The sequence below is a fragment of the Tenrec ecaudatus genome, chromosome 14 (assembly GCF_050624435.1).
Source record: "Tenrec ecaudatus isolate mTenEca1 chromosome 14, mTenEca1.hap1, whole genome shotgun sequence".
NCBI lineage: Eukaryota > Metazoa > Chordata > Mammalia > Afrosoricida > Tenrecidae > Tenrec > Tenrec ecaudatus.
Genome location: NC_134543.1, coordinates 117,706,388 through 117,731,272, shown reverse-complemented (window position 1 = coordinate 117,731,272; position 24,885 = coordinate 117,706,388). Strand labels below are relative to the sequence as shown.

Genomic DNA, 24,885 nt, shown 5'->3' with positions numbered 1-24,885 from the left:
ATTCTCTTGTAATTTTATAAATGAGCACAACTGGGTCAGTGTTTCTCAACCTCAGTACTATATAACTAATGTGTATAATTCACAAGTAATCTGTAAAATAATAAAACAAAGGTTTCATGGTTAAAGAACTTTAGGCAATACAAGTCAAAGTTAAATAGACTCTTTAGTATGAGATTTTTCATGCTACATGTGGCTTACGGATTTTTGAAGAAAAGGTTTATTTGACCTTGGATTTCCCCCTACTCCCCAATACTTACTAACTTCCTGACATTTATTTTCTTAGAATAGTGTTTAGAATGTTGACCTAGAGCAGTGGTTCTCAACCTTCCTAATTCCGTGACCCTTTAATACAGTTCCTTATGTTGTGGTGACCCCCCAACCATAAAGTTATTTTTGTTACTACCTCATAACTATAATTTTCTACTGTTATGAATCAAGCGACCTCTTTGAAAGGGTAAGGAGACCCCCCAAAGGGGTTGCAACCCATAGAACCGCTGACCTAGAGTAATCTTCAGATTTTCTGAATTGAATAAAAAAGTTTTATAAGTATGTTATAAGATGAACTCCTAGACATTGTACTCATGGTCATGAATCATTTGTCACAGGAGTTTATAATTGGATGTTCACAGTACATATTTTCCTATTTTTAGAAGTTGGATCAGAAAAAATAGTATATCCTTAAAATGTTTATGAAATTCTAGGAGATACTTACTGGACAGATCAGTTTACTACTCCTCTGATTGTAGCTGCAAAAGATATATCAGAGGGCAAGGGTATTTTCCATAATTTCAAACTCAAGAATTTCAAAATCTATCTTAGTTTATTTCTACTTTGTATCTGTAACTCTTTAATCTTGGTTTATCAGTCTATCTACAAATTTTTCTTGAGTCTTGCTGTTTTTATCTTATTATCCATTAAAGAATTTCTTACATTGTAAATTGTGCTTCCTTATTAAACTTCAGGAGGTCTTCCTTAATACTAAGATTAAGAGAGTTTAGATGCAACGGCCTATTAAACTCTCTTGAACTTTTACGGGGTGGGTGTAGTAGAACACAGGCTCAGCAGCTGACTGTGTGGATTGTAGTTCTGCTCTCCGGATCACTGGATATGTGTCCTTGGGCAGCTTACTTGAGCTCTACTAGTTCTTCATTTGTGAAATGCAGGTACTTACCAATAGGAAATTGAGTTAGTTAATTTATATACAAATGTAAGACATCCTTTTTAACTCATTTTAATTATTCTGGTATCACCCTTCCTGATTTTGTTTCTGTTCTTATTCTGAAATTGTTTTCTAGTGTATATTTCATTCCTACCTCTGACAAATTTCAAAAATAATTTCTCTTAATTTTATTTTCCTAACTCAGTCTTTCTTGGATGTCACAGTTGAAGCACACAGTAGTCATTCTGTTAAGTTTTTAGAGTCCATAACTAACTAGACTTATCTTTTGGGGGGTAACATCTATAAATGATTTTAGGTTTATTTTAGTCATAACTTGCTTAAATAGCATTGAGTATATTTTCCAAAATGAGTTGCCTTATACTACTTGGCTAATTAGTTTCGTTATACTTGGCTCCTCAGTGGTTCATTCCAAACTTTAAGCTCATTTCTTTTAGATGTCCTTCTGAAGCCTCATCACTCTTGTTCCTTCTAGGAAAATCTTACTCTTCTCTACAGTCTTAGAGAGGCTGCTGTCTCTTTCCTGTTCATGACTATTGAAATACAGGACTCTCCTGTTTTAGTCATCCATACTGAAAAAAATCTGTTCTTCCATACCACTGGTAAGTATTGTAGTAGTTACATACTTTGGTATCAACTTGAGACTATTAAGATTGAAGGGGTGGGGTTTAGCCTATCTATCAGGTCACAACTTGATGACCTCATTCGGAGGCGCTACAGAGATAAATAGCTCACTGGAGGCCAGGCCCACACTCTCTGCTTCATCATCCTACTGACAAGACACATGGAGCTACGCTGATGGAACTAGAGCCCTTGGCTGGAAGAGCTACATGGAGACCCCTGCCAGTGCTGAGATGCTTCCACTGCCACTGGATCCACAAGACTTTCCACCCACTGGCCTGTGAGCTTCCTGAATTCGGTGTCATTGCATGTGTTGTATGAGTCTGAAGAGGAATTTATAGACTGGTATCAGACATATGGGATAATATTGGACTTATAGACTAAATCTGGACAGGGCTGGGGTGTTTTCTCAATACACAATTGCTCTTTTATATAAAGCTCTTTCTTGTATACATATATGTGTGTCTATGAATTTGTTTCTCTAGTCAACCCGGACTAACACATTATGATACCTTCGGGGTGGGGTACTAGAGAAACGAATCATAAAGTTGAGAGAGTAGATGCTTGTTTGACTTCTGCCTCATGGTAGTGTTTCTTCTTTGGCTAGCCGGACATCAGAAATGGCCATGCAGTGTACTGGGTTGTTTTCTGGAAAGAATATGGGAAGTTAAAATTTTGATTCTTTTGTTTGGTTGTTGACATTGGTTATTCGTACTTGAAATGGCCATAATAAATGTGATTAATGTATCTATTGAGCTCGGACGAACTTGCCCCTTGAATTTCTCAGAGACTATGCTGCTTAGTGAAAATGGCTGACTGAAGGTCAAAATGACTGACAGAAAGCATGGACCTGGCTTGATTTCAGTCAAAGGCCCAAGGCCATATTTTGCATCAATAGAATAGTTTAGCTAAGGATTAAGATAAATTAGCTAAGGATTGAACTTGACTGTTTTTAGAATTGAGTGTAGGATCTGATTCTGCTTTTGTTTATACTGATTTCTTCTGCTTATTATTGATATAATGATTGATAGAAATAATTATTGGGAAGTAAAAGTAGAGCGTTTATAAGACTACTTGCCTTCAGCCATTAAATTTGAATTTAAATGGGTTAGGACACACCTGCAAAGAAGGCTCTAAAAGGATGAGCCCCACCTAGTGTCCTGAGTGTTCAAGACATTCGAAGGTGAAGAGACTAGGGAGCTGCTGACAGGTTGAAGAATAAAGGAACTCTCTCTGACTTTTAAAATTTGAACTTGTGGTTTGCACCTGAGGCTGGAAAAATTTGGATCAAGGAACTCTCAACTCTATGACTGAACTGTCAAAGGGAGCCTCTGGGCAGGCTGAAATGCTTGCTAGGCGACTACCTGGATCTACTTGTCGAATGGAAGTGAGAGAAATGTAGCAATAAAGAGATAGGCTGAGTCTGACCACTGACACTCGTGGACCTGATTCACAGGGACTAGAGGACAAAACAAGAGGGGGTTGACTGATCTGAAGTTCATGACCTAGTGCAAGGGAGCTAGGGTTATTGTGAATTTGTGATGGGACCCATAGTCTAAAGACAAGGCAGTCAATGGGAACCCTGGTGAGGCTAAGTGAAATAGCCCACATTGAAATGACTAGAACCCGACCAGATCAAGAGAAAATGTTTGAGCCTGTGAAGTAGTCTATATTGCTGCTGATTTTATGGATGGCGTGTCCTGATTTGACTTTGCTTATGGACGCAGACTCCACAAGAACTTCACAAGGCTCCAACTGGAATGAAGACTCTTCACCTCCAAGATTAGGATTGTCTCCTCAGAGCACTGAGTTGATGTACGTGCACAGTATAGCAATTGCATACCCAAAATGAGGAGGATAAAGGGCATGAAGTGGCTGTTTTGTTCACTTATAGAAGGCTGTTTAAGTAAGGGTTGCACATTTTTTAATTGTATGTATTTTAGTTTAATCTTGTTAGGTACCGATATGATTTTATCATTGTTTGAAAATCAAAAGGCTAAAGAGTTGTGTGAAAGTGTCACGTTGACAACTAATGGTCTGTGGTAGTTACATAATCTGCTGTCAACTTGAGACGATTAAGATTGAAGGGATGGAATTTAGACTGTCAATCAGGTCACAACATGATGACCTCATTTGGAGGTGCTACAGAGATAAATAACTCACTGGAGACCAGACCCAAACTCTCTACTTCATCTTCCTAATGACAAGACACATGGAGCTACGCTGATGGAACTAGAGCCCCGGAACTGGAAGATCCACATGGAGACCCCTGCTGGTGCTGAGATACTTCCAGTGGCACTGGATCTACAAGATTTTACACCCACTGGCCTGTCTTCCTGAATTTGGTGTCATTGCTTGTGTTGTGTGAGTCTGAAGATGATTTTTTAGACTGGCATTGGACATAAGGGCCAATATTAGACTTACAGACTTATTAATCTGGACAGGGCTGGGGTGTTTCTCAATAGACAATTGTTCTTTTTTATAAAGCTCTTTGTTACACACATATGAGTGTCTATGAACTTGTTTCTTTAGTCAACTCAGACTAACAAGTATGGTGACATGAACAGTACAGCTTTAAAATCAAGCACTCTTAAATTTAAATCCTAGTTTTGTATCTAGTCAGCTATGTAGCTTTGAGTAACTTACTTTACCTTGCTAAGCCTCAACTGAATAATAGCTGATAATAATTTCCTTGTAGGGTAGCTGTTAGGATTAGAGGTAATGTATGGATTACACTTTAAGCATGAAACAAACCCTCACAGCTGGACCAATAAGGAACAGCAGTGGATAAATGGGGAAGAATGAACTTGTCAGGGATTTTACTTGACTTGAGAACACAAGCAGTATTCAAGGAAGCAGCAGTATAGACACCAAACGATGTATTGCATCGGACAAACCCACTGCAAAAGACCTCTATAGAGTGTTAAAAAGCGAAGATAGCACTTTGAGAACTAAGATGTACCTGATCCAAACCATAGTGCTTTCAGTGGCCTCATGCACACAAAAAATGGTATCATGAAGAAGGAAGGCCAAATAAAAATTTTATGGTCTTTGAAATTTTATGGTCTTCATGGACTGGCAGAAGAACAAAACAAATCTGTCTTGAAAGAAATAAAGGCAGAGTGTTCCTGAGAAGTAAGGCTAATGAGACTGTGTCTCATGTTCTTAGGAAATTTCAAGAAGGAGCAGTCCCCAGAAAAGGCCATCATGCTTGATAAAGTAGGTCAGCAGCAATGAAGAAGACTCGGTGACTGACAGAGGCTGTAAAACTGGGCTTAAACAGCAACGATTGTGAAGATAGCATAGCACCGGGCAGTGTTTTTGTTCCTTCCATTGTACTGGTCACTATGTGTTATAACCAACTTCATGGAACCCCAAATCAACAGTAGTTGATCCATATATACAGGTAGTCTCTGGCGTAGGATGAGATTCTGTTCCAATGGCTCTGTTGTCAGAAGTAACTTACAACGTAGTCATTGAACAGAACCTTATCCTAAGCCACCGGGATCCATAGGAGCCATGGTGGCGTAGTGTTTATGGTTTGGGCTGTGATCCACATGGTCAACAGTTCAAAAGCATCAAACAGTTCAAAAGCAGGTCCATGGGAGAAAGAAGGACTTTATACTCTTGTAAATAGTCTTGGAAACCCATAAAGGGGGCCACACTGATTTGGTGGTAGTGAGTTTTCTGATATGGAGAATGCTATTTTAAGTCTGATCTTTATTTGTCTTGGAAACATTACAAGTACAAGTATTTCAATACATTAAAAAGTTATAGAAATCATAAAAATTTACTCTGATGAAGAAGAGTTGGACTACATTGATGTTTTGTGCATGTGGTAGTAATTCCAATGGGATCATTTGGATTGTCCAAATATGGATATGGATCATTTGGATTGTCCCTGCTAATGGGGATGGTGTTTCTGGTCAGAAAATGGAGTGAGAGTTTTCATTTTTTCTTCAGATATTTTATGGTCACATGTCGCTGCCTCCTGAATCTCCCTGTTGAGTTTAGCAAAATGATTTCAGTGTTTGGGCTCATGTTTTCAAGCAATGGAAGCCCTTGGTTTAATTTAGAAAAAGCTTCCATTTCTTTCACTGTAAAACAACATTTTGATTACTGTTCTTATCTTCATTATTTTTTCTTCATCCATTCTTTCCTCTTCAAAATCTATTAAGTCCTAACCCATCAGTTCTCTTCCTGATAAGAGCGAGCTGTTCGACATGCTGCAACATCTATGTCATTAGACGGGAACTGTCTGTAGTACCTAAAACCAACAGGCTTATTTTGCTAAGCAGCCCTCTTCTCCATTAACAGTGCTTTAATTGATAGTCATTAAATGTCTCTTAGGTAGACTCCTTAAGACTGCAGCTTATTTTCCAATCCACTCCTTTCTCTTTGTAATGCACAAGTTAGATCATACTTTCTTAATCTTTGGATAAATTTTTAGCATAAACACTTCAACATGAGAGTCAAACTTGTGAAATTAGCCTTGCTCGCACTGTAGTTTTAGCTCTTACTGTCCCTTGCACCCTACATTCCAGTAGAAAGAGACTAGGGAGTTCCGTGAATTGCCATCTTTTACCAAACTTGGCCTTTTCTCTACCTGGAATCCCCTTTCTATCCTTTGGTAGCTCCTGTTCTTCCTTTGAAAACAAGTTCATTGCAACATTTTGATTTTGCTTTCTCGATTCTTTCACTTTTTGAAGTCTCATATAGTAACCAATCCTTAGGTACAACCATTGCATTGTACATGCTGCTGCTTTTCTAAGAGATGTTCACAATTTACAAACATCTGCTTCAGTATGTTTCCTTGATTGCGAACTTGAAGGGAGCAGTTGTGTCTTTTTTTTAATGTATTGTTAATTCTTATTTCTTTTTTAAAAATCATTTTATTGGGGGCTTATCACAATCTATCCATCCATCCATCCATCCATCCAGTGTGTCAAGCACATTTGTACATTTGTTGCCCTCATCATTCTCAAAACATTTGCTCTCCACTTAAATAAGACCTTGGTGTCAGCTCCTCATTTTCCCCCTCCTTTCCTGCTCCCCTTCCCTCATGAACCCTTGATAATTTATAAATTATTATTATTCTGTCATGTCTCACACTGACAGTTCCCTTCACCCACTTTTCTGTTATCCATCTCCCCGGGAGGAAGTTATATGTAGATCTTTATAATAAGTTCCCCCTTTCTACTCCACCTTCCCTCCACCCTCCGGTATCGCCACTCTCACCACTGGTCCTGAAGGGATCATAATTTTTAATATATGTGATTAAGTACATATCCTAGAATTTACTCTTAGTTGAGGGGAGATGAATAGATTGTTATAATATAATTTTTATATTGTCCATGTTTAGGTGAAGTATATTCATCATCTCAATAATGTGATCAGTTTTTTTTAAAGTAGGTTGTAATTTTTCATTTAAAATCTAAGAGTAAATTAATATACAACCTCCTACAGAGAGCAGTTGTGTCTTGTACAACCTTCTTTCAATTTTTCTTTTTAAATAAAGTATACTTTGTTATAGTCTTAATGATTACATATTTCAAATCAGCATCAACTTCTTGGTTATTTGGACTTAAGCTATATTGGGGAGAAAGAATTAAGCCTAGCTGAAATGAATAAGAACATATTTTCCTTGTGCCTCCCACCCACCTATTCCCATGTTTTGTTGGTAATGGGACTGAAACTTCAGAAGAACAGACTGATGTCATTGAACAGGATATTTATTTTATGTATAACCTTGGGTATGGTCATGCGGTCTTCAGTAAAATGGAGAGATTAATTTATTTCATTTTAAGCTTTAGAGAGGAAAGATTTTTCTTTTGAAATACATCAGAGGGATATATTGTATCAAGTTTCTATAGAATAGAAAAATGATTAACTTGAAATCATATCTAAATAGTTGTTGAAATACATCACCAGTCCTTTTCTCTTTGCATTGAAAATTTAAATACATTTTCTATAAAAAGCTGCTATAACATGTAACAGTAAAAAGTATAATTTCCTAGAGGCAGGTCATGAGCTCACAATTTTGAGCCTAGCAGATTTTACTATCTTATACCAAACAACTGAATATCTCAAATGACTATTTCAGCAAGTATCTTTAATGGATAAAAATTATAGGTAAGAATATTTTGTTGTCCCAAAGGTCTTGATGATGTGTTAGATGTATATAAATTTATTAATCTTGTGATAGGTTTTTATAACTTGAAAATTTTAACATACATTGTAATGATGAATTTTGTAACTTGTAGAATTTTATATGTTATATTTTTCTAACTTTTTTCAATTTGTTTTTGTAAATATTTTCACTGGTTATTACAATTATAGCTTTCAAAGTAATACAGAAAATCAAAGCCACAAAATAAGACTGGGATCATTGTTTTTAATGCTAATACTAGTTATAATTGGAATAACTAGCATGCTTAGCTACAAGTGTCTTAGCCAGTAGTGTGAAGAATATCAAAAACCTCTGGTGCAAACCTTCATTTCAGAGATAGTAAAAGAACTGAAATTAATAAAATACCCAGTTTCCACACTTGGAAAGTCAGCACTACTAGTTAATACAAGCTTAATGGCTTCCATCTTAATTACTGCTTAAAATTAATTTATTACATACCATTATGTAAATGTAATGAATACTATTTTGTTATAATAATGTAAGATTTTACTTTGTCATTTTCAATAGGCAGCTGAAGAGGGAAAAGTTATTTTACAAATATTTTAAAATTGTTTTATAACCAAGTATTTCACTTAGGCTTTCCAACTGAGTGTAAAATTATTATAAGCTTAGAAATGAAAATCAATTGTAATTTACAAATCCATTTCTAAACAATCTTAATTTCTTACAAGTTCATATACATTATCCTTAAAACTAGTAGTATGTAAATCATTAAGTCAATAAAATATGCACTTGTTATTTTCTCATTTTTATTTACACTGTGCAAAATTAAATTCCAAAGAGTATTATAAAACTTATCTTCTAAATACTTAATACATACATATTTCAACTTTTGTTGCAAATTTTATTCAACTGTTTCAGTTAAATTATTGTAATATACCACCAATATCATGGTTCTATTTAAAAAGGACACTGCTTCTGTTGTTTAGAATTTTGTTAACTAAAATATAAATAAATGACATTAAACAATTAAATTATTATTGATATCCAGTATTAACATTTAGATTTAGTATATAGTAAATGCTATATTGTAGTAACATTCACATTTAGATATAATCTTCAAAATGTACCGTCAGCAAATACATTAAAAAGTGGGGCCTTTGCCAGCTCTATATTTCATTGACTAACCAGGAGAGTTGCGCTTAAGATGTAGGCATTTCTATCCTGAGTTGTCTTAATTTGCCTCCCATAGAATTTAAGTCAAGGATATTTGTTACTTATATTAAATATATTATTTCTAGAGTATAGCTTTTTAAAGACTTGATAAATCACTTAACTCTTAATGATAATTCAGATCAGGTAACTATTACTTGGGCAAATATATTTTATTATATAATATCAACAATAAGATTTAGTTACCAGCAATTTCTAAAACAAAGACCCTTTGTAAAAGCAAGGTTTTATATTTAAAAACAATTTTTACAAGATTTTCCAGAGGCTATATACTTTTATTGTATAATTATGTAATTATTCGCTATTTATAGAAAAAGACTTGTTAATATTATAAGCAAGGAATAATTTATTTCATAGAAATTAGAAGTTTTAAAATGTTAAGTTAGCATGTGCTATACATGTCTTTCAGAATTCTCAATACTATCTGTCACTTTACTGTCTCCAGAGTGAGAAAGATTGTAATATTTGAAATGTCACCATATTGAATTTCAAAATAAGTAAAATACTTCTCACATTCTCAATCATATCATAGTAAATACTGATGAGCATTGTGTAAATAAACTAAAAACTTTGTTTTATTACTTAAAGAGTAATACATTATTTTTCTGGAGTTGTTTAGTAACGTGTGATTTATTTTATATTACATTATACTCATCAGAGAAATATTTCTTTCATGATCTTGTTTTAAAAAGGAGATTAGTTTTAAATCAATGTTCATTTATTTAGTATATATTTTTACTCTCATGTTCATTCTCATATTTTAACTATAAAATATTTACTGAAGTCATGCTATAAAGCTATAGCTATATTTATAAAGTATATTTTAAAGTATATGCTAGTTTAGATTTATATTAATTATGTTTACATAGAGAAAATAATTGTTTCATTTTAAATATAAATTAGTCAATATTTATTTTGTTTTAAAGAGTAAGAAATGAAGCTCCCATTGAAGAACAAGAACCTGTGTCAGAGGTAAATTTTTGTTTTACTTACTTTCTTAAAAGTTTGCACATTTGAAAGTATTGTTAGGTATGTTTTTTTCCAAATATTTTAATTTCAATATGTCTACATTAATTTTTGCATTGGCGTGGTAACAGTAAGAAAAATTTGAGGTGTTCATTTATTTTCATTAGGTGTAAAACTAACCCTAAGTAAAACTGCCTGATGTTTGTTGTTTTAACTAAAGCACCCATATTTCCTTTTATTTAATTCAACTAGTTAATATTGGATATAGATTTATGATTTAAGCATTCTAAAATCACTACAACTTTAATCATTTAGCACGCTAAAATTAATTTTTTAATTGATTTAATTTTCTGGAGCAAATAAACTCAATGGTTTTACCAATTTTAAAGTAGAAATACTTTGAATAAACTTAATACATTTCAATTATTATACATAAGTATGCTCATTATCAGATTCAAGATTATTGTATAAATGCCATCTACACAGCAGTCTAACGTGGTGTGCACAGTACTTTCTTGATGCCATTTTCCATTTAAGTTTTATTGGCATATAATTCACATATAATACAATAGTTCAGTGACATTAAGAAGAGCTGTACAATCATCACCACAATCAATTTTAGAACATTTTCTTCATTCTTGTACCCATTGTTATTAGCTCCCCATTCCTCTCCCCATCTTCCGCAACCTTCCCTGCCATATGCTCAAAGAATCATTAATCCAATTAATCCAGTTACTGTCACTATAGATTTACCTACCGTAGATCTCATACACAGAACATTAAAAAAACATAAACTACCAACAATAACAAAGTAAAACAGATAAAAACTTCAACAGACAAGAGAGCAGCAAATATTAAAAACTAGACTAAAATTAAGATGTATCAAAAAGGAGATCAAATGATACAGTGTTAAGTGTTCATCTAGCTGCATCTGCCCTGATGCACTTTCCAGTGCACTCTGCATGAGAGCAAGGATGTTCACAGCCCTGCTCTGCAGTCAGAGGTCCCCAGAAACTTCATCCACACCTACCTCCTTTTTTCTCTTTCTCTCTCTAAAAACAACTGGAAACACTTTAAAATGGGTCAAAGGGCGATCATACGATAATATATTTTAACATAACTACATCTGCCATAGTCAGAGTTACAATGTTCTCGTTGTGCTAACAAGGCAATTCACATCCTTCAGCGATCATCAGTGGAGATTCTCCAAAGGCTTCTCCGTGTGGGGACCCTGCAAATGGGTTTTGGGCTTCCACTGTCATCTATAGCCTTCTGCAAATCAAGTGTTGACAATTTAATGATGCCATTAAATTGATGCTCGTTCCTCCTTCAGAGTGGAATTTTATTGTTTAGTATCCTTGGATCACACAGGCTGGTGTGCTTTATCCAGGTGGTTTTAGTTGACTTCTCACTTAGATGGCTGCTTGTTTTAAGACAAGCTTTCAAGACTTCAGATGCTATTCTTTCTGATAGCCAGTCACCATATAGTTTCTTCATCACACTTCTGTGAGTTAGAGCATCAGGCAAGAACATGTCATAAGAACTAATTATTCCTAGACTGGGGCTAGAATTAAGTACAAGCCCCAAATTCAATCACGCATCCATGATTTATAGTATGTTGCTCTGCTTGACCCTAGAGGCATCATTGTTATTTTATGTTAGAGAACATTATCAAACGTTCTCAACCTGTGGGTTGCGATTCTTTAGGGGTTGAAAGACCCTTTTACAGGGTCACCTAAGATCATCGAAAACACATTTCAGATGGTCTTAGGAACCGAGACCCACTCCTCTACTCGTCTCCAGGCAGGTCCGCCCACATGCAGATACGCCCACATACAAGTACCCAGCGTGAAGACTGTTACCCATGCTACACCATGCTTCAAGACAAAATTTCACTTATTTGTCATTAGAAATAAATATTTTACAATATAGAATTACATATTTTTGTGATTAATCACTGTGCTTTAATTATGTTCAATTTGTAACAATGAAAATACATCATTACAATTCATAACAGTAGCAAAATTACAGCTATGAAGTAGCAACAAAAATAATGTTAAGGCTGGGGGGTCACTACAACACGAGGAACTGTATAAAAGGGTCGTGGCATTGGAAGGTTGGGAACCACTGCTCTAGGGCATCATTTTAGTTGTCATCAAGTCAATATTGACTCCTCTTACCCAATAGGACAGGGTAGACCTGCCGGGTGAGTTTCTAGACTGCAACTCTTTTCCAAGAGTAAAATTCCTCATCTTTGTCCTGTGGAGTAGCTGGTAGTTTTGAACTGCTGACCTTGCAGTTAGCTGCCCAGTGCATAGCCATTAGACATTGATAGTGTCATTAGGTTAGCCAATGATACAGAATTTAAAACGCTGTTGAGAAAAGAAAATTACACAAGTATAGGCCAACTGTGAATTGCAATGCATGAATTGTTAATTTATACATATTAAACTCTTAAGTGACTGGATACTTTACACAAACAATGGGGGTTGATGATAGGGTAAAACTTTCTATAATACTCATTCACAATCACAGAGCCACCACACCTACCAGCTTTAATACATGTCATAATGAAGCAAGGAGGGCAGATGCCAATTGATTTTGTTTTTACCCAAGATTACCTGCCTCTCTCTGATCATAGGCAAGTTCCCTATTATTATTTAAGATTTCTCAAGTCTGTTACAGTGAAACCTATGCGTAGGTAGCAACTTTCTCCCAGTGATTTTCTTTATCTACAGAAATTTTTATTTTAAATACAAGCAAATAACTTTAGTAGACACAGGATTTTAAATTGTTTTTTATTATTTATGGTTAAGTTTTATTGGTTTATGGGTTTTGGAGAATTTGGATAGTACACCTACGTGATCACATTTGTATATAGAGAGCTGTTTGTAGGATTCCTTGGTCTTTTTAATTTATGTGAGGTTTGTAATGATATCCTTTCTTCCTTGATTTAAATAATGTGTGTTTCTTTCTCCCTACTGTCATATATTTTACATAAGGTATAAAACATAATACTTTGATGTTATTTTCCTTTGATGTTTATCTTATAGAGCAATTAAAATATTAATATTTATTTTTATCATTTCCAGAATGCTGCTTTTTTATACATATAGGTCTCCATTTCTGTGTGATAGTACATTCCTTTTGTTTAAAGACTTTGCTTTATCTTTTTGTGTTACAGATTGACTGGTATTAATTCTTTCAGATTTTGGTTATTTAAAATATCTTTAATTTGCATTTATGAAAGTTATATTTTCGTAGATGGAGAATTTTTAGTTGATAGCTTTTTGTTGTTTCTTTTCACAGTTGAAAGAAGTCATTATATTGTCTCTCGCTTACATAATTTCTGACAAGATGTTCTGTTATTTTTGTTTTCATTTCTGTGCATGTCATGCTTTTCTATGTACATAATTGTTTTTTCTTTGATTGCTTTCAAGTAGTTATATTCAGTTGTGAAGTTTAGATCTGTATCTAAGTATAATTTATTTATATGTTTGTTTATTTGTCTGTTCATTTATCTATTTATATTATTTATCCTGATTGGTGTTTTCCGAGCTGTTCTTGTATTTCTAGTTCCAGGATTCTAATTGGACATATTTTAGACCATTTGATGATGATGCTGTTCTCTAGTCTCTGGTGAACTGTTCTAATTTTTATTCCCACTCTTTATGTTTGTTTGTTTCAGTTTGAGTAAATTCTCAAGCATTCTTTATCATATATACATACCTACATACATACATTCTTTGGCTGGAATTGCCATGGATTTTTATAGTTACTGACCCTCTGCTGAAATGGTCTTCTTTTCTTGCACATTACTCCTTTTCCTACCAGAGCATTTAGCCTGTTTTTGTCAGGTGCCATCAAGTCCGTTCCAATCCACAGCAGCTCTGTGTGCACAGAACAAAATACTCCCTGGTCTTGTGCCGTCATCACAGTTTATAACATGAATCACAATATTAATTGTAATGATTTATGATTTTCTATCTGATTGTTTAACACGTGGGCCATAACTGAGCCGGGTTCTGCTGACTGCTTTGACTTCTGAAAGCTTGTTGGTTTTTGCTTCTCAGTGTATCATATAACGTTTGGTTGAAACCAGACACTGTGTGTAGAACTGAGATAAATAATATAACCACCTGGAAAAGAACATGCCTTTTTATGTCAGGCAATTAGTATGCAGCTTGTAACCATCTAGTCAGGTGATAATCTGGGCTTTTGTTTTGTTGTTTATGGTTACCGTTCATATACTACCAGCTTCAAATTCCTTCAACATTTCCTTGTGCTTAGGGCAGAATCCCTAGCTAGTACAAAAGAACCACTGGCTGGAAGGTTAGGGGTTTGCAGATACCCTGAGACTCCAGGAAAGACAGGCCTGTCAATCTACAAATGACAATATGAAAACTTGGAAAGCCTATGAAGCAGTTCAGTGATATACACCTTGTCATCATAAGGGGTTGTCATGAGTTGGAATTGATTTGACAGTAACTAACATCCCCCACAACAAGGGCAGAGATGGATGGGTGGATTGATGGCATATGTTTCCTAATGTCTTTGCTTCAGTTTCAGCTTTAGAAGCAAGCCTCGGGGAAGGCCTCGCCTCACATTCTGATTTTCCTTCCAGCCAGACTTGCTAGCCGAGTAGAGGGTCGGGGCTTCTGGGTGGGCAGTGATGTTTTCTGTTGTGCTAGTTTTGCCTCTTATCTTAAATGCACTCTGTATTTGCAGTTTGAGAATAGGAATCTTCCTCTGTGCCCTGGAGCTAACAGGGTTTGATTTTTTTCCTTTAAATATGTGAGAGAACTTTATATCAAAGAACAATTGTACATTAAGAAAACATGCCAGCTCAGTCCAAATCAAGGGCATAAGTCCGATATTAGCCCACATGTTGATACTAGTCCATAAATTCCTCTTTGGACTCATGCAACTGTGCAATGGCACAGAATGCAGGAAGCTCACAGACCAGTGAGTGGGAAGTCTATGGATGTATTGGCGGTGGAAGCAGCTCAGTACCGGTGTGGGTCTCCATGTGGTTCCTCCAGCTCCAGGGCCCTTGGCTCTGTCAGAGGAGTTCCCAGAATCCTTAGGAGAGTTCCCAGAATCTGTGGTTCCCACAATCCACAAGGAGGCCTCATTGGCTATGGCCTTATTGACAGGCTAGACCACCCCTTCCCAAGTTGACAGATTATGTAACTGTCACACCATGTCTTCATAGCATCATCAGTTAAGTCTTTTCTGCTGCATTCTTACTTGACTAGAAAGCATCCATAGAGCTTTTATTTTCCTTTGAATGCTCTATTTGTGTCAAGTTAAACAACAGTTCTTTAGTATGTATGGCAGCTGAACAATCAAAAATGTGAGAAGATGTAGATCAAAATTGTAGGGGGAAGTTATAAGTTTAGCTAGCAGAATTCCAGTTTAGCGCAGAATTCCAGTTTAGCACAGTATTCCGGCTACTGAACAGTAATGAAACATGTTTACTCTGAAATTTGGAGTTAAATAAAGAATTTTCTTTATATGACAGGTGGAAAAAAGGAAATGTTAGAAATTTCAAAGTCTCGTGAATGAAAATGTGAGCAAAAAAAATAAGAAAATGTCAGTTGAAATAAATGCTAATACATTATTGTGGCTTCCAGGGTCTGTTAAGAAGATTTTGAGCACAGGAACCCATTCAAGGGCAAACTATAGATTTGCGAGAATCCATTTCACATGAGGGCCAAAGATTTCCAATAGACGAGTCTTGCAGATGTCGAATGGTGATTTATTATGACTGGCTTGCCTATTGCAAAGGATCCTTGTCTTTAGTTTGCTCTTGCTGCACACTGGGTAGCAGTCATGCAGGAGTAAGTAAAAGAGTATTGCTGGTAGGGCTCCAGTTCAGACATGCACAGATTTGTTTTAGAGCAGCGGTGCTCAACCTGGGGGTCCCAGCACCTTTGGGGGTCGAATGACCCTTTCACAGGGGTCGCCTGATTTCATAGCAGTAGCAAAATTGCAGTGATGAAGTAGCAATGAAAATAATTTTATGGTTGGAGGGGGGGGTCACCACAACATTAGGAACTGTATTAAAGGGTTGCGACATTAGGAAGGTTGAGAACCAGTTTTAGACAGTGTGTTTAAACATGTCTCTCTGATCAGTGGATGGCTGCTAGCAAGTTCTTTCAGTAACTAAATGTGTTAGTGTTGTTAGGATACATTTTAAAGGGGGGAGGGGATTTTTGTTGTTGTTGTTTCATGGGAGGAGGTGGGAAGATGTAACTTGATTAAAAAAAGGCATCCCAACCCAGTCTGACTCACTTCCAGGGTCTTATGTTAACCAGAGCCCTCTTCAGACTCACATAGCCTAAGGCCTTTGATGCAGAATGGTGAAGTGGGATGCAGGCCAGAGGCTGAAGAATCTCCAAAGTCAGTTGGCAACATGGCAGGGCACAGAAAGTTCCTCCCAAGAGTCAGCGACCCACATGGGGCTACTGCTGGAGGCAGGCAGAGTCCCTGTATAGATGAAGGTGAAGGGCAAGCGAGAGTGGGGAGATGTTTCCAGTGTCTCATAAAAAGACCTCACTTCCCAGGAGGCATCATCAGGCTGTGACTTGATTGGTTGGATTTAACTGTTACACAAGTACAAGATGACATAAAATCTAACTGCCACAGGGAAAAGATAGATTTTTTAAAAAACAGTTCAAGTGGACTTTTTCCTTAATCATCAAAGCTTTGCAATATGTTTATAGAATGCTACTCCATAGAAAATAGTAGATTTTAGAGGAAACAAGCATTTTAACAAAGGTAGGAAGTGCTCTAAGATGAACCGGGTGAGTGAGGTCCTCAACCCAACAAGTGGAACTGAAGACCAAGAACCACAACTACTGCAGTAGCCGTCGACATGTTCATCTCACGAGGTTAGCCATTTTCAGTTTTAAGGAAACATCTCGACCTTAGCAATCTTTTGGCTCAGTGGGGACCAAAAGTGTTGCTTAAAGATCAGCTAACTCAAAGAGCTGGTCTTTCCATTGGATTTTCTAAGCAAGATGGAAGCTAATCAAGTTGATTTTATGGAGTTAATTATAACCAGGGATAAGTCTTAGGTTTATCAATAAAATCCAGAAGAGCAAAGTCAAACCAAAACTGACTTCCAAGGGTATCTGCTGGACCACTTAAGTTCAAGGCAGAAAGATCGCTCAGAAGGTTATGATGACTGCCATTTGGAATTCAAAGTGGTGGTCTTGATCAGTTTTCTCAAAGGAACAAATGACTACAGGGCTTATTATGAACAAATTTTAAGAACATTGAAAGCGGAATTAGTGAGACAAGGGCCAGGAAAGTTAAGCTAAGGAACTTTTCTCCTCATCACAACAATGCCCTTCCTCATTCTTTGAGGGCAGCAAGGGCAGTCCTCCAAGGATTTAATTGGGAAATGGTACTCTCGACACTGCCCAGCCGTCATCTTGCCATTCAGACTTCTCTTATTCCCCAAACTCACAAGGCATTTCAAAGGGCCATGTTTGGAGTCCCTCAAGCTTGCTCAAACTGAGAGCTAGAATTCTTCAGAGAAGCTTAGAGTGCTGGAAATATAACCTCTAGAAGTGGAACTATAGACCTAGGTGGAGGATTTGTTGAGAAACAATACCTTTACGTTTTGATATTTTTGTTTAATAAAATTTACTATAATTTTTAGCAATACTTTTTCACTTACCTATACACAACTTAATCAAATATTTGCAACTAAATTTTTTTTAAGATTGGAAAGTTTGAAACATAGTTTATAATTATAAAAACTTATTTCATTAATATGCTTTCTAGTTTTGTACTTTATGCATTATAGGAAGTAATAAAGTAAGAAAACAAACAATTTGCACAAGTGACTTTCGATGGTGTGTTCTGTATAAAAACAGTAATCTGTCTTTTAGAGGATTACAAGAACTATTTGGACATCCAAATGTTGGAATATTTCTAAATAAGTTGAACATACAGGGCATTATAATCATATGGTTGATTACAACAAGGACTGTGTGTCATATTTGATAACATTCAAAACATATTTATGATGCTACTCTCAAATTGTTAAATCTAAATACTATTTTTAAAAGATAAAGCATTTTTCTAGACATTTTGTTAATATATCAAATGTTCATCCTGAGGTATATTTACTTTGGGAATAATGAAGAAGAGACATAATGAGGAAAACAAAAGTTTTATTGACTTGATTGGCGTGAAAGAAAAGACTAGAATTACATCTTAAAGCTATGAAAAAATGAAAATGGAAGATAAATAAAAAATGAAAACTGGCTATTCTTTAGCTTATAAACTTATTAATACATGGGAAAGTGATGAGATTTACATAAAAATGCTGTTGGCCAAGAAATAATAGACAAAGTTCAACAAAATACAAAGTTATAAATATCATTATTTCCAAAAACAATTTTGTCACATCTGTACATTCCTCAACTTATAAACTTAGTTCAATATGCAAAAAGTCTTTATGAATTAAAATATGGTAATATTTTATATTGTACATATACAATAAATATATAATCACACCACGTATTTGCAAATTCAATGAACAGGTGTGGTTTTTTCTGTTCTGTAAACCATATTAAAAATACAAATAACTGATGAACATAATATTAAATGCTGTCAACGTACTTTTCACAAAAATTAATACTATCATCCAGTTTTAAAGGAGCCCTGGCGATGTGGAAGTGTTGGACTGCCGATGACAGGGATGGAAGTTCAGACCTGCCAGCCACTCTACTATCTGCTCTGGTACTGATTATAGAGTGACTGTCAGTAGGAACCAGTCTGATGGCAGTGGCTTAGCAGTTTAACATTTAACAAGGAGATATGAGAAATCATGAGATTTCTTCAAAATTTTAATTTTGAAACTAGGGAAAATAATATTTTTATAAATACGCTTAATAAGCAGCCACAAACTTAATTATTCGGACAGTTGAAATTCTACAGAAGTTATATATGAATGAGCGTAAAGTAGTTTATAACATGAAATCAGTATTGTGTTTGGATCCTCTAAAATAAATTCGCCAGTTATGCATAGTGCACTCTTAATTAGATTTGAAAGTGGTCTTGAGAGTTTTAAGAAAAGCAGCCTTTTTATCATTCGGCCACAGAAGCTTCAGTAAGGAGGAGTGGATGTTAAACTCTCTAAGACTGCCACTTGGTCAAGAGCCATGATCACACATTACAGTTCTCCTCATTTAAGTTGATGAATTTATTATTGATGAGTTTGATTCCATTGAAGCCAAGAATGATAATAAATTCTGGCTTTTGTGTCAATAAAATATTTAAACCCAATGTACCTTTTCCATTTGAGACCCATTTTTCAATTTTTTCTGTAATTATTTCAAATTTGAGTGCCCTAGGCATTGTTTCTCAAAACATAGAAATGTGAACATTTTCACATGGCTGCATCACAACTGTTGGTTAAATCTGTGATTGGTAACTTCCGTATTCAGACCTACGACATATACTGTGCTTGCTTTTTCTTTTCTGTACCTCATTTTCCTGTACTTGAAGTTTGCTTCTTAAATAATTTTTTTCCTGCACGTAATAATAGCTAGGGAGGATTAAATGAGATGTTAATGTAGAATTCTTTACATAGTAACTCACCCTTGATCTATGCTCAATAACTGGTAATTGTCATCAATGGAAAGGTTGGCATTCGACTTTTTGAGGTTTTACCAGTACTCTTTCCCCCTACACAGCTTTCGTAAAAAACCAAGTATTTCATTTGTGTATAGCATGACCATGATTTCAAATGTCAAATCGGAATTTCAGCGTTATTTTATTTAAGCATCTGTACTTTGTATACTTATTTAAAGCACTGTGGCTGGATCTTGTCATTCAAATTCCTGTTGGGTTTTCCTCGTTTTCTACTCCAGTAATGGTAATTCTGCTTTATGGTTCAAAGAGTGACTTCAGAATGCAGGTATTTCAGTTACCGAACAATTGCTTTCTGACCGCCATTCAGTAGCCTCCTTGGCACACTGGAGTACTTAGCCTTTAAAAAAATTCTTAAAGTCCTGAATAATGAGGACTTCTCTAATACATACTTTAAGAAATTAATTTTATATTTCTTTGATATATTCGATTGCATACTTAGGTTCATTTATTCCAGAAAGTTTAGTATAATAAAAGCTTTTTTATTTAGCCTTATCCATGAATGTAAATGAAAAATATTTTTAATCATTTCAGGAAATGTCAAGACTTAGAATGGCTGAAGGAGAAACAGAAACATCAAAATCTGAAAGGTAAATATAAAGAAGGACAGACTCTCAAAGTATACTGCATCACTTGAGGTGTGTTATTACACAGGAAATTGGAAAAGGGGTAACTAACTTTTTGCATACATTGCTTTTAATAAAAGTTTTGAATATTTAACAAAAATGCAGTAGAGAGTCTAAGCTTAAAAATTACACATCTAGATGTGTCTTTTAGGAATTACTGCATTCAAAAAAACTTTACATGCAAGCAAGTAAAATATTGACAGATTTTTGTTGTCCTTGCTAAATGAAAATACTGACAAGATTCATCATGAAACAATTAGTGTAAACAATCCATCTTAATGTCTTTTAAGCTTTTTAAAGTTTCTTTTTAAAAAGCTGTAGAACCCACCACCCCCTCCCATCCACCCGGCAAGAGCCCTTGATAATGTGCCCAATAAAAGGTGCAGGCCTGAAAAAAAAAAAAAAAGCTGTAGAGTTAGTGGGATATGGGCTCTCAACAAGTAAAGTTTCAAAATCCATGGGTTGATTTTTGTATGTAATGTAATCCTCAGATAGGACACAAAGGGCAGAAGACATTTCAGAATCCCTTTGAGCAAAAGATGGAACCCAGCCTTCCAATTAGAACTTTATTCTACAAACAGATAATCTTATTTTGTCTTATAAGCAAGCTGTGCCTTTCTGGCTTTATGCAGTATATTTTACAGCATGTTAATTTGTAATCAATTTTGATGAATTGATCTATTGCATTTTAAAAGCAAGTTCCAAGATAAGGCCTTATGATGTGTTTCTCAATCTTAGTAAAGTTAACTAGTCTACGTACTTCCTTCTTCTAGGAAACAAAATGAATGAAAATGTACGTACTTCTTTCTTCTAGGAAACAAAATGAATGAAAATTCAATTGAACTTTAAAGTCTTGTACCATGTATATTATTTAACACTTTCTGTAAGTGTAGTTAGTTCAGTAAAATCTTTTAGAAAATAAGAATGACAAATTTGAAATGAAGAGGAAATTTTTAATGAAATTTTGTAAATTACATAATTTGTATATTTATTTAATTTCATAATTGGACTAAAGAAAAATGAGTTGACCTGAACAGAATTAATAATAGACTTAAGGGATCTTGGTGTTAAAATTGTGAATCTTTCTTGTATGCCAGTAATAAACAATTACAAAATATACTGGACAATTTAATTCACTCAGAATAGTAACAAAAATGAGAAAAGAATATATTTTAATGATGAAAAATGCAACCTTACCAAGTTAGAAAAATAATATCTTAAACATTTAAATGATAGATTTTTTCCAAATTATTTTATGGATTTAATGACTGGTTTAAAATCCCAATGAGATTTGATTTGTACATGAAAGTTTAAATAAGCCTCATAGTGTTCTACTTGTTAATACTATAACTTATAAATACACTCCCACCCCCACATAAGTATACACAGCATGTACTTAAAGGAGCTTCAGAAAGTTTATGGGGAAATTTTATTATCTTTTAATTTCATTCTTCCACCAACTTTTTAAGCCCTTTTGTGTATACACACAAACACACATAAGATGAATATATGTATATTTCTACATATTTATGAGGAATTTAAAAAATTTTAGAATAATTAAGGAAATATTTGTGAGGGTTTTTGTGATTTGTAGAACAAAAAACATTCTACACATAAAAACAATATATAAATCCCCAAACCAAATAGGTTATTTCTAAATATATTCCTTATGTAAAAGTTCTCTTAAAAATTATAGAAACACTAGGGACAGACAAGATAGATGAACAGATTAAAGTGATAAGCAGGCCCAAACCTATTCAGTAGATTTTCCAAGTCTACTTTTAATATGACGCTTTGGAATTTCTCATTCTGTTGCCTAAGAATGTGCCGTCTATCAAATTACAGTGATATCACAGGAAAGACTGTATTTTTTGGTAGGCAAGAGTGTCTTGAAATTTCTCACCCTTTAGAGTAAGTTTTATTTTTTATTGTGTTGTACTATATTAATAAGGAATGGATAATTTTTTTCAGTGAACAACATAACATTTCATCAGAGGAAGAAAAAAATGGATGTGATGAAAATTCACTTGAAGCCTCCTCAGTAACAAAAAGTGAAGAAAGTATAACAGTTTCACTTAAGAAAAACGACACCTGTCTCTCAGAGCACGAAAGCAGCTCAAAGAAAATCATCAGCGATGATTCAATTAAGGACGAAGACAAAGTGGAAAAAGAAAAACAAACAGAACTTGTTCGTCAGGAAACAGAGTTGAAGCTGTGCCAAAATTCAGAAAATGCAGATTCGAGTGATCAGATTAAAGAGCACAACGCTCGTGAAACTAAGCGCTCTTCTAAGAATATCAAAGCTTTGCGATTAACAACAGGTGATGCTGTTAGCATCGATCAGTTTCTGAGAAAAAGAGATGGATCTGAATCTGCTAGCTCTGACGTCAGTGAGCAAGGCAGTGTTCATTTGGAACCTTTGACTCCATCAGAGGTACTGGAGTATCAAGCCTCAGAAATCTTTCAAAAAGGTGGTGGTGATTCTCCAGCCAAGCTTGATGATGAAGTGTAATGTGTTATCAAACAGCTGATGTGCCTAGAGGAAATAGCCTGAACACAATAGAGATAGCACTAGACCTGGTAGATGAAAAAGGAAGAAGTTGAAATGAATTTGCCATCCTGAGTTTTAGTGTACTTACGGTAAACCTGGAACAGTGTATCCAATCCAATGAACTCAGTGGTGCGGTTGTAGAGTTCTGAAATAAACACATGTGAGGGAGGTCGTTCATACAGTTTACCTGTATGTTCAACCTTGATTACTAAATAATTAAGTTCATCAGTACTAGCACTATTATGTATGACTTTCTAAGAAGCTTTGATTTATAAATGAGTAAGGTTTTAGTGAAAGTTAAGTTTGCATTTGAAAAATCATTTTAGCAATTGTCTTTTCATGAAAACAGTTCTTGGTTGCCAATATAAGTTGAATTACCAGTATTATACTTTAAAAGTTTTGAGACTTCCACAAGTCCTAAGATCAAAGCCCTTACCAAACTGTATACCCTTTCCAATTAATTTGAAGAGATTTGGAAGGCTGCCTTTGGGGAATGACTTAATTTAAAGTGATGGAGGATTGCATTGGTAACGGAGGCTTTCCTGTTGAGTAGAGAATGTGGTATCTAGAGTTGGCTAAGAGTGCTCTTTTGATCTAATGAGAATTTGGGTGAACATAAACTTCCTTTTGGATTTAATACAACTTACCAGACTGTATGAAACATGTAAACAGAATATTTGAATTGCTATACCTCCATACAAATGTTAGCCTGCCAGGCTGTAAGCTTACCTTGATTAAACTTTCAGTGAAAGTGAAATTATTAAAATATGAATTTATATTTGTGCTCTTTTGTCAATGTATGCTGTGCAGAAATCCCTTGATGTATCCATTGTATAAACCCATTGTTGAAGCCCACTGTTAAAATTCCAATAGCTACTATGCTTTTCATATTGTTTTGATGATGTTAATTGAAATAAATCCATACACTTGGTCTGGAAGCCACGCCAAAGTATGATATAATGTAAAAACTGTACAGCAGTAAACTGCAAGCCTGTCCTGGCATTTATTCAGCCATGTTTAAGTGACTTTTCTTTCCTTGTAAAACTGAAACGGGACCTAAAACAGTGATGTAAACATTGGTTTTGGGAATTAAGCTTAATTTATCCATAAGATGGCTGCTAAAATCAGTTGTACTTTATTTCTAGAAATAATAGAGAAATTAATAAGGTGAATGTAGTTTGCTTTGAAGTACTAATAAACTTTTATTTAAAGTTCTGCATTTTTCTGAAATACTTTTGCTTTTAATCTTAAATTTGCTTCATTAAATGTTTTAAACAGCTATTAAGATTCTTTTGTAAATAGATTTTGAGTAAACATTTGCAATAAAAATCTATCTCTGAATAATTTGTTTTTCAGATCACTGAGTCAGATTGCCTTTGGCACCTTTAGAAATTGTGTACTTGTTCTAAGAAATGTTAGTGGTGAGATTTTATTCTATGTTCTTTAATACCTGATTCATTTTAAATTGGGACTTAAATTACAGTGGGTGATACTACTGATGTCTACTGCAAATAGAATTGCTTTACACACTATTTCACTTCAAGCAAAATGTAATTTGTAGTTTTCTATCTGATGAGCAACTTAAAGAAGATAAATAGGCAGCACAGTATTGAATTACTTTTAATTCTTCAGCTCTCTATGCATATATTTGTCTTGAGGGAGAGGGACCAACTCTCTTCACGTTTCTTGCGTAAAGAAAAGATGAGAAAGGAAACCCAAGTCTGTAGCAGGAAAGGCTTTTGAATTTAAACCTTGACTCGATGTAGAAAAGGGTGTCTGAATCTCATTCAGTTCGTCCTGAAAACAATCACGTTATTGCTGTCGTACTTGAGAACGCTGCACCAAAGAATGACCCTAGAGTCTTTATGACCAGAGATTACAAATCCCTCACTAAGTTGAGTGATGAAAA

General features: G+C 34.9%; 1 protein-coding gene across 3 annotated transcripts in view; it reads left to right on the top strand.

Annotated features, from left to right (window-relative positions):
• ZNF280D (zinc finger protein 280D) overlaps positions 1 to 24,203 on the top strand; it is a 109,337-nt gene extending 85,134 nt beyond the window's left edge. For 2 of the 3 annotated variants that reach the window (XM_075532084.1, XM_075532085.1), the window contains exons 18-20: positions 10,088 to 10,133; positions 20,334 to 20,389; positions 22,397 to 24,202. In XM_075532084.1, the coding sequence (XP_075388199.1) occupies positions 10,088 to 10,133; positions 20,334 to 20,389; positions 22,397 to 22,937 (643 nt within the window). In that variant the 3' untranslated portion in view covers positions 22,938 to 24,202. Of the gene's footprint in view, positions 1 to 10,087; positions 10,134 to 20,333; positions 20,390 to 22,396 lie in introns of all 3 variants that reach the window. The other variant, XM_075532086.1, reaches the window with a different exon arrangement.
• The last annotated feature ends 682 nt before the right edge of the window (positions 24,204 to 24,885 follow it).